The sequence below is a fragment of the Mchenga conophoros genome, linkage group LG10, assembly GCF_057382185.1.
Source record: "Mchenga conophoros isolate Kocher_MC1m ecotype Shallow Benthic linkage group LG10, M_conophoros_male_GT1.1, whole genome shotgun sequence".
NCBI classification, from domain to species: domain Eukaryota; kingdom Metazoa; phylum Chordata; class Actinopteri; order Cichliformes; family Cichlidae; genus Mchenga; species Mchenga conophoros.
In genome coordinates this window covers 11,511,023-11,522,186 of record NC_140535.1, presented here as the reverse complement: position 1 = coordinate 11,522,186, position 11,164 = coordinate 11,511,023, and the positions used below count along the sequence as shown (strand labels likewise).

At 40.1% G+C, this 11,164-nt stretch overlaps 1 protein-coding gene across 2 annotated transcripts in view; it reads right to left on the bottom strand.

The window, feature by feature from the left end:
- Nucleotides 1-1,565: 1,565 nt before the first annotated feature.
- gabra3 (gamma-aminobutyric acid type A receptor subunit alpha3) overlaps nt 1,566-11,164 on the bottom strand; it is a 118,337-nt gene continuing 108,738 nt past the window's right edge. Inside the window, exons 10-11 of one of the 2 annotated variants that reach the window (XM_085288546.1) lie at nt 6,398-6,436; nt 1,566-6,252 (exon numbers count right to left, since the gene is read on the bottom strand). In XM_085288546.1, the coding sequence (XP_085144672.1) occupies nt 5,944-6,252; nt 6,398-6,436 (348 nt within the window). In that variant the 3' untranslated portion in view covers nt 1,566-5,943. The remainder of the gene's footprint in view (nt 6,253-6,397; nt 6,437-11,164) is intronic. The other variant, XM_085288547.1, reaches the window with a different exon arrangement.

The following is an 11,164-nucleotide window of genomic DNA, read 5'->3' as shown; positions in this document are numbered from 1 at the left end:
CAGTTTGCATAAATTATACAATAAATTTACTGATGGCATGTGCGATCTATGCAACTTGGCATCTTACTGAAAGAAAAGCATCCTTTGTGTGATGTCAGGTCACTGGTGAAGTGAAAATAAAACTTATCTTTGATGCTTTACTCAGCGTCCTGCTAATTCCACTGGGTTCACAAAACATTTGTGTGTCATCACGTTGTTCCGAGATGTGTGTCGGGACTCTCATTTTAGCAAACGGAGTGGTTATCCCAGTGGAAGATGGTGTTCACTCCACTGAGTGTGAACAGGTCTTTAGTGTTGCTGTAGTCAAAGCCTTTTTCCACGTTTGAGCTCTGGGAGATGAACAAAACAGGCGCGCAGACAATAAAACAAAGAAAAACAAAGCACTTTACGGGCTAAGAGATAGCGCGCACAATATCCTTTTAGTGTTAATGAGTAACTTCATTTATCATTGCACAAGCATGAAAACAACCTTTTGTGTCTATGTCGTGGGCGGGGTGGTGGTCTAATTTTCTCAGGCGTGCGGTTGTAGCTAAATTTAAAGGTTGTAGTTTTACACATGACGCCGTTCCTGTGCAGTTGAAGGCACCTACAGGGCAGTCAGAACTGGACTCCAGCCAGACAGCAACAACTTTCAAAGTCTGTGGACAACAGCACAGCTGCCTTTGTCAAAAACACAAGCTAGTGTTCATCAAATGTTCATCATCAAAACTCTTGTGCTGTGCAGATTTTACTAGTAAGGCGCTATATAAATACAGGCCATTTACCATTTTTACCATTCATTTTTAATTCTCTGCTGTCACTTCAGTTGCAGTTACTCTTTGTAACACTGATGCCTCCCTCCCCTCTAAAAGCCGTCTGGCAGTTTTTGGCAGTTTACTCATAGTGAAAGGCTCTCGAGGGTTGCATTTTTTTTTTTTACTTTGTAACGTAATGTGTGTAATGTAATGTCTGGCTCATGTGCCTTCTGGCCAATGTGCAGCATTAAATCAAGTTTTACAGGTAACCTCCAGTGTGTGTACATCTACCAACAGTTTTTTGTGTGTAATAGAAAACTGTAATTTCATAAATCCTGACCATTAAAATGTATGGGAATAACACTGCATCTGTTAATTTGGACAATTCATTAATAGCAGGCAGCACATGTTAAATAACCATATAAATGAGGTACAACATTAAATATAGACTATTTATCATGACATATATTAAAATCGTCAGCATACACTTTAAGCCAGATGTTGTGCCCTTGCTGTTTTGTCTGATTTGTGTGTAATCTACAGTGGCTATAAATGTTGTGAAATATAATAAATTTTAGGTGACTGTGCTTTGACTTGAATGTGTGCAATATGTTTGTTCCCTGTAGGATGTCTTCAGGCTGTAACTGAATTTTCCCCTAATCAACCACAAACAAAAAGGACCCGCATGCACAGCACAGACAAACACACAAAGGGTTAAACAACAATAGTCGTCAAATGAGCCTCTAAAGGAGCATCAGGTGAGTCCAGCGTGTTGAAAGCGTGCACCTTTGAGGCTCGGATGTCACCAAGAAGGGCCTTTTAACTCCAAGACAAAATACACGGTCCTTTTAATCCTCATTTCCATTTGCTATATCCCATACAGTAAGCACACGAATGACAGAGGGCAACACAGAGTCCAGTCACTGAGCATATAGAGACCACTTCCTAACGAAAACACAAAGTCCACAAAGTTCCCGGAGCTGTCTTTGTAGAGGAAGTCTTTGATCTCTCAATGCGTAGAGACATGCAGTGAAATTGCTGGAGAGAGAACACAGTGTGTACGACTCTGCTTGCAGACAGCTGCTTATTCACAGTTAGGTTTGAAAAGTGCACACAAGGTACGGATCGTGTTAATAGCTCGATGAGTATTATCTCTACTGTACATCTTTATAATACCATAACACGTAGTGTTACAGAGCTCAATGTAAGACAGCAGTACTTATCAAATGTAAAAATAAATGACATGACATATCAATATTCACAAAAACTATCGGAATTAATTTCACAATATCTACAAATTCACAACTTAGTACTATTCTGAGCAATTATTCTGCGCAATTAGAATTGTTGCCATTTAGTTGAATCATTTGTTTAGTTTGCCTATTTTATCTACAGCTTTCTACGCATCAGGAGTTTTGCATAAATGCTGTTGAGGTTACGTCGTATAAAACATAGAATATTTAATGCTGTACTGAATAGCATAAATATATTAATATAGTAATATAGTCTTAATATACTCTATCTCATATGGATGACATGTTTCTGCTGAAGTTAACTCTGGCCCTGTGAGAAAAGGATTTACCACGTGACTAACACAATCATAGCAGAGCCTAAATGGCAACAGTACAGTGGAGTCCTGCTCATCGAAATCATCCCAGGAATGTTCAAATCAATCAATCAATCAATCAAAACGAAATAAAACAATTACCACAGGTGTACATGCAGACTCTTCAAAACACAGTTTTTTCTTACAATTTCTAGTTTTAAAAACTGCTCAGATTCTTATTTCTGCACTATGACATGTGTTGGCTGCTATGGTCTTTCCAAGCAGACTGGATGACGATGATTACGCTGTAGTTTAGCGGCAGAGTGAAGTGGTCATGGTCTTATAGCTCCGGAAGTGTTTTACCCTTGTTTGCTAGTCACAAACACACAACATATGCGGATTTAAATTTTTTTTATAATTGAAGAGGTGTAGAGAAGTATGTTATTCTGTAAATATTTAACTTGATCAGTACAGTCAGTACAGCTTGGCAGTCACACTAATTTCATGTTGTGAATGGGGTTAGACATGAGTTTATGAATGCTGTAGTACACATGAAATCACAAAGCAAATTGATCTTTGGTTATCACATTATACCAGATCCTGACATGACAAGGGTCTTTGGGCATATTAAGTAAAGTGACTGTTTCTGCTTAGAAGTACGTACCTACAGTACATTTATCCCACTACCCAGAAGAGTCATACACAAACATTAATGCTGTTTAGCAGCAGCCAGCAGGGTTTATAAACCCTCAGTGGATGTGTAAAATGGATCATTTTGTTTGAGACTAAATTCTAAAAAAAAGAAGAAATAAAGAAGAGGAAACAGGGTGTTTTCATTGAAAAGTGTATAAATCAATGAAATGTATCGGATTAAAAAAAGCTATACTGCGCCGGGATGATGTGTGGTGTTCAGAAATATTTAGAGGTAATACGTATCATTAAGACACAGCGACGTGCTTCACCCTGTTTGTTATTATACATTTAATTTGCCCGATGAAATGAAATGAATTTCTATTCCTCGATTTCAGTGCAGAGGTTAGTATCACGCCTTATTTTGCCATTATAGCCACTGTGTTTCTAATGTCTGTATAAGGTTTACAAAGAAATGCACATGCTGTTGCAATTTAGCTGCATGTGGAAGAGAGAGATAGGGTCTAGCTTTGTGTGTATGTCCACATACATATGGCTTGAAATTAGACGCACTGATTTATCGTAATGGCTAAAAGAGTCAGTGCTCTACAAATAGCCACTGATTACATTTTATAATAATAAAAATGTAAATATCTCATTTGTTCTTCATTTGATTATATATCAGTTTTTAAAAAATATAATAATACATCTTGTGTTAAATTATACACATTATTTGATAAGAATAGCTTGTTTTCATCATGTTATATGTCGGTTAAATTCACAACTTGTTCGATGTACTTAACTTAATTCTTTCAATCATGGAACAAAATTTTCTATTGTATTGTTGTTGTCCTGTATCTTCATGTATGAACTGGCTTAACATTATTTAAGATGACTGCAGAGCCAGTTCAGTATGTGCGAACTGTGCGTGTGTGACCAAATAAGGGTAAAAACACTCCCAAAACTCTGTACCAGCTGTAAAGCATAAACATTGCATTAGTATGCACAAATAGTTGGAATTATGCGTGTTTATACAGATGCTGGGTTATGAGAGGTTATGAGTAACTGGGATGAAGTACAACACATTGATACCAAGCCCTATTTCCTTAGTGACAAACACCAATATTTGAGGCCAAAGACGAAAAAACGTGTACAGACTTCACCATGCATTAAGCTATGACTGAACACTTCTACGTGGTTTGTATTAACAAACCTTTACAGGTGCCACAACACGGTTCACTCACTGTCCTAAGCTTACCACTGAAAATGGTAAGCTTAATGTATGAAAGAGTATCGAGTACAGTGGTTGTCAGAGCAGGTATTTAACATGATGAAAAACAGTTTGCTTAGCATAAAAAGCAACAGAAATGGCTTTAGAGTTACACCTGCATAAATGCTTAGCACACATAACACAGAGTGTCACAGGAATACAGACACCGCTAAACAAATCAGAGACAAATTCAATGCACGAGCGATCATCGCTCCATCGTTAGTGGCTCTTTGGCGCGATCAGGACAATTTGTTGTTGTTTTATTATTATGAATTTTGCAATGCAACTGTCGCCAGCGATGGCAGTGTCTCCGAAATGTGTTCAGAAATGCTGCATGACTGTGACTCGACTTTTACTACAAAACACAGTATATGGAGACAATCAAATCAACACCGACCGACTTTACACGATAAAGTATAAAAGGGCAAAAAATACAGCACGAATCAAAACGCTTGTGCATGAGTGTGGCTACGGTGACCGATGGAAACAAAATAAGGGTGAAAAACAAAAACAATAAAAAAAAAGGTTTCAAGGTGCCTGCTCACAGTTTACTTAAAGGGCGAGTGTCTGCTATGATTTAATTTGTGAAACGTGTCACGTTATTTGCATTTGAACGGCGAAAAAAAATAATGTGTGAATTCGACTTCAGTCTGAGGTAATGGCGGTAGTTTGTAATGACTGCTCAGCTCACAGAGATGTCAAAACATAAATGGCACACGGACTATGATATATCCTTTAATATCTTTGCTTCAGCTTTTCACTAGTGCTGAAAGGTCTGTTAGCCTTCGGCACTCATGGGAAACATTTACACTTTATACCCATCTCCCCCGGCGCGGTGCGTGATGCACAGCCCATACTGCACTACACTGCAGAGCATGGATGCCAGTTTGTAAATGTTTGTATGTAATGTAAACACACAGACCGTCGTCTATATGTGTGGAAATGCAAGTGTAAGCATGTCAAAGCCTTTTTTGCTTCGTGATGTGTGTATTTACCAAGGCACGTAGCTTCTCTGTCGTAGGACATAGCCAATTAAACCTCAAAGAGCCACTGAACTAGAAAATGTACAGGCAGCCCAATGAGACGCGAAAGCAGTTGCAGATAATACTGTATTGGGACTGTTGAACTTCACCGCAAGCTGAAGGTCAGACACTGACGATTATTAACGATGTTCCTATGGACCTACACAGGCTGCCCCCAGCTAACAGAATAACAGTAAAGCGACCAGCAAATGGCTCTCTTGGTGTCTTCTGATGCATGTGTTCGTGTGCATGTCTGCATGCATATCTCAACTCAATGCACGTGACAGTCTTATTATTGGTAATGAGCTACAACGAGAACGTTGAACGCATGCTTGCCCTGACTTATCATAAGAAAAGCGCAAACATGTCCAAATTTGGTGGAAAATGCAATTTGACTACTCTACAAAACAGCAAGCCGTCAAAGGTACAGCAAAGATCACCGGGTTACTCACAACAGAGAACAGGGCCAGAGCTAAGTGTGGAGGGGACGAAACTAAAAAGAAATGCTGCACAAACACAGACTGACGTGACAATGTGCTTCCTCCACGGTCCACTACTCTATGTGAATCTACTGTATGGTCAAATTTGCCTTCCATCTATACGGACGTGCAAAATATCAGATGCCTAAGAAAAAACAGACACACAAAACATGCGCGCACACACGTACACACGCACAAAAAAAGATGTAATGGACTTGGCACACCGAAACCAAACCCAATCAAGCCGAGCATTTGGTCAGACTCAGTTTAGGTTGTTTGCCTTCATGATAGCGGGCTTTCTGTTGACATATGTGGCCCAGTAACCCAAGTTGAAGATGAAGAACAAAATTGGGAAAATGATGCGTGATATCTTGTCCACTTTGCTGACGCGGTTGTAGGATTTCTTGGCCTCTATGTAGGGGTCAGGCATATAGGGATGCTTCGCCGATGCTCCCGCGCTCTTGGAAATGGTCGTTAAACCTTGATCTTTAGCTACGTTGATGGCGTAGGTGGTTCCGACAATGTTGAAGGTGTTGTTCGCCTTTTTGGACAAAGTCGCAGATTCTCTTCTCTGAAAAGGAAGAAGGAAGTAAAGCAAAGGTCGTTAGGAAGGGGGGGGCACCAGACTCAACCATACTTCCATTTGAACTCATAAAGAGGAAATAGAAGCAACACCACGAGACACGACACACACAAGAACAAAACAAAAGCCTAACCATATCTTTAATCCTGGCCATGTTAGCCTGAAACGGTTCCTGAAAAGAAAAGTAGAAAAGAAAAAAAGTTTACCAATTATATTAAAATTACCCAACTTACATACTGTATTCATCAGTATCTAGCTGGAACTACTTTTGAACATACCGTCAAATCAAATCTGCATCATACAAATCTGGATTGCAGAACGTAAAGGACCAAGATCGAAAAAAAGAAAATCATGATGAAATTAAGAGTATGGGAATAGGAACAGTTCTGATTTGCATCATTGCAGAACCAGGCTGGACTGGCGTCTGATACTGCTAGCAGTAGCAGTAGCAGCACAGAGCAGGATTAGAAGGAAAAGCAAAATAACAGCGCCTGAAAACATGTCTGACAAACTGTATCAATGAGAGCAGCCAGACCTCTGCAGGCAAACAGATTGCGATACAACAAACACGACAAAGGCTCTGTGTGATAAAGCTGGCTGGAGAGACTGCCGTCTTAGTTCTACTAGAGGGAAATCATTAGACTGTCTTTCATATTGAAGTCGCACAGGGAGCCAGAATTTTATTTGCTAAATTGGTACTGGCTCAAATAGCTAAACTGGCATCACTAGAGGATCCTGTCAGCCTAGCGAAGAACAGTACAGCGCACACAGTAGATGTGGGAGAGCAAGTAGGACACTAAGATTGATTACCAGGCAGAGTTTTAGTTTCCTGTGTGGCATCCAGTGTGCGAGTCTGTACTGTGGTAATTTCCTTCACACCATTCATCCCCACTGTGGCCACTTTAAGAAACTAATTCAGTGCGTGTCTTGTAACAGATTTTCACTTTCACAGCTCCCCCTTTTCACTTTTGCTTTGAGCCCAGTTTTAATTTTTGCTCCACTTTTTTTTTTTTAGCTTCATTTAATTTTCCTTCCTTTTTGCTTCTCTCCATCTTTTTAATTAGCATAACTAATGTCCCCTCTACCCCAAAGTGCTTCACGGTGAATCTCTTACAGCGCACAGCTCATCACCAAATATTTTGTTTGGTCTTTATGCTCAGTGTTCACATATACTCACGAATGGAGGCACAGCAATGGTTTTACACGTGACAAGACATGTGCCGTGGCTATGTTCAGTGTCTCGAGTGCGTGTAAATCTCACAGGGAGTCCTTTTTAATGTCTGCCAGTAGGTTTTGCTTGTTTGTTTTTTTTTTACTTTGTACTGGAGGCAGCAGGATTGAGGAGGAAATATATTTACTGTCATAAGTGTGTTTCCTTGAGTGAGCAGGGCAACAGGATGAGTATGATCCTTCAACCTTGAGGAGAGCTAACAAACTTGCAGGCAGTTGATTGCTTTAAACCGGTGCTTGAAGCACCTGCTATCTTAAGTCAATTTGAACAGAAAAAGAAAGAAAGACAGAAGAGTCACACTCTTGCTCCCAGATAACCAGGTACCTTTCAATGATATTGATTCTAACTAGGGTTGCCAACCGTCCCTTAAAATACGGAATCGTCCCGTATTTCGAAACAAAAGTACACGTCCCGTATTGAGCTAATAAGGGACGCACTTTGTCCCGTAATACAGTGAGAATCAAAAGTAGTCTATAAATGTTAATGGAATTAACACTTTGTTTGAAAACATAATTCCCAGCCCCTCTCCTGCTTTGTGACCAATGAGCTGACAGCACACTTATGACAATTCGAGTATGACAATTCAGATTACCGCTCATCTCATTGGTCGAGGAAAGGTCGCTTGCGGAGAAAATACCGGAAGACAACAGATGACCACAACAAGAAGCATGGCCAACAGGGGAACAAACGCCGACACTGCGGTGCAAGTCTCGGATGACAGTACACCTAAAGCTGGGCAGACACTGTGCGATTTTTTCAGTCACGTTATTCAGCTCCTGCTCAAACTGCACGATTGACTCGCAGGGGTTAGAAGTTCGTATGTCACGATGTACTCTCACACTATACCGCCCGATGCTCTGATGCGACCTGAGTGCTCACACTGTGCCTCCATAAAATGAAGGTTATAACAGAAAATCTGTCGCTCGCTCTCTCTGTCTTTCACTCACACAGACACACCACCACCATCAACTTTGCTAAATTGCTAATGAAAAACATTGATCAGGCAGCTGTGATTGAGCAGTGATGTAGATCCAACTATTTTCACGGTTGTTGTGGTCGTGATAATTTTGTGATGCCACATCGAAAAGGCTCGGATGAGCTTTCCAAAGTTCTACAAGTTGTGCCTCCATCGCTTGTGTCCAGATCACACGCTGCACAGCCGTGCTGCTCCGTCTTTTTCACCAACGTTTACGTTGGCGCGTGAGCAGTGTGAGCCCCTGTGGTGAGACCCTCACGAGCGATTGATGATCGGGAGCTGGTCGTGAGGTGTTAATCACTTCTCTTTACCCCACGTATACTACACGACGCACGATGAAGGCCAAAATCGGTCCGAATACTCAAAAATCGTCTCAAAATGGGCCAAAAATCGCACAGTGTGAGCCCAGCATTAGAGCAGCAATGTTTGTTCCCCTCAGAGAAAGGGAAGAATGGGAAAAGGAAAACACCTGGCTGGAAAAAGTTAATATGGGCATGTGCAGTGAATATCAGCGCTATGTGGCCAGAAGTGTGATAATATAATTTATTTTGTGTAATAAACAACTGCAAGGATAGATGATTACAACAAATAGATCACTAATACATAAAAGTAATACATAGATGAATAATGATGATGAGTTATGATGCGTAATCATGGGAACAAGCCGGTTTACAAACAGGAGCAGCTGATTAGCATTAGAAAAGCTGAAATAATACCTCAGCTGAAGCCAATTGTACTAAATGCACTAAATGTGCACTGTTACAAGAATATTTTTCTTTCTATTGTTTTCTATTATTTTAAGTTAAGCAGGACAGAGTTCTTTTAAAGAAAGATTTACTTATATTCTCAAAAGTTAAGCATGACAGGCTTCTGTTTAAGAAAGAGACCTGTTTTACTGTGTTAATGTTGTCATTTTGAGCTAAAAATAAATGGCTAAATGATCATTTGTTTCACATGTGTTCATATCACAAAGAATAGAATATGCATCTACTTAAATCAACTTCAAGTCAAATGGTTAAAAAAATAATTTCACACACAAAAAAAGAGCTAGAAAATTCACCACACTGGGAAGGGTGAAGACAACTCGGTCGCCCGGCCCTGGCCACGAGGTGTCCCTTATTTATTTTTCAGGGAGTTGGCAACCCTAATTCTAACACAGAATGAGCTGCTCTATTGGAGGTTTCTGTCAGCAGGAAAGGCAAATTACTACAATATCACGCATCAGGGATACATCAATTGTAGTAACAATATAGCTCAATATGGCTACCCGTCACGCATCTTTAAAGAGCAGAAATTCAATCATAAAATTTGTGAAACTGGATCGACTGCAAAATGGATGGAACACAGCAGATAGCCATCAGTCACTGCCAGTGGTGAGTGTCATGTCCGACAGTAGAATGACTTGGCTGATGAATATGTGTATCCGAAGTGGCAAACACCAGTCCTGAGAAATGAAGCCAAACCACAACTTGATTTCCTATAATGGCCACTTGAGACTGGCTCCAAACGCAAGTCCACACAGACTCCTGTGTTTTCACAGCCTGCTACAAAAATCAGTTTTGGCCTCGATAGCTAACAGACACTCAATTTTAGCCTCGATAGCTAATGACCGCTATACCTTTTGCCACTGTACCTGTCAGGCGCTATTGTTTTAGCTTTGATTGCTAGCAGACAGTATATTTTTAGAGTTGATACCTAACAGATGCTATATTTTTGTCCTCAACAGCTAACAGATGCTAATAGATGCTACCATTCTGGCCACTATAGTATCTTCACGGAAATTGTATAAGAGGCCTACGGTATGTATGTTTGGAGAGGGAGCTTCAAATTAATAAGTATGTAGCCGCTTTGAATGACAGGTGGGTGCTAACAAAGGATTCTGTAGTTGCTAACCGCCTGTTTGCCTTCCCCTGAGTTAACTTGAATGGCTAACTTGAGAAAACTCTCAAATGTTCCTGCGGTGCTGCCTTTAAGAGCATTTTTAATCAACAGAAATATTATGTTTAGAGTTCTCCACCAGTCTGGAGAAGAAAGCCTGAATGAAAGTGGTTATTAGCCTGTATTTAGAAAACATAAATTGCAATTTTATGGTCGCTAAATTAGAGGTCAGTTTATGTCTGTTTATAGTGAAACTTTCAGTGAGTACTAAAAGTGTTTGGCCGTCTCAATTTAACTTGCTGTACATTATGAAGGCTGTGTACCAAACTTCTAAAACCAATTTTCATACTGATCAGTGAATGTTCTGCACTTACACCTCTAAGCTCTAATAATACCATCCCAAACTGTTCAGTCTTTTAGACTATGGATGCTATCTGCACAGTAATGTAGCAAATTTTCTCTTCTTTTTTGCTGTTCCATTGTCCTTGTAGGTAATAATTTATATGGTCTAATTATTGGGGGAACAGTATGTAGCACTGGGCTGTATGCATGTTTTTATGAACCTTATGTAACAGAGCACATAATTCACTAGCAGCCACAGATTCCTGTGTACTATTCAAAGTCATTTCAATAGCTGCAGGCAAAAATACTCCATGAATACAATGCATCTATTGACCTTGTCTTTGTAACTTCTGAAAATTGTTGCATCAGAATTTCTTGATGAGTGTGTTTAAGTGTCCTGGGGGTAATTGTGCCTTGCTGTGTCCTGCTGTTTGGAGCTCAGTGTGTGCATGTGTGCGTGTAACTGAACCTTG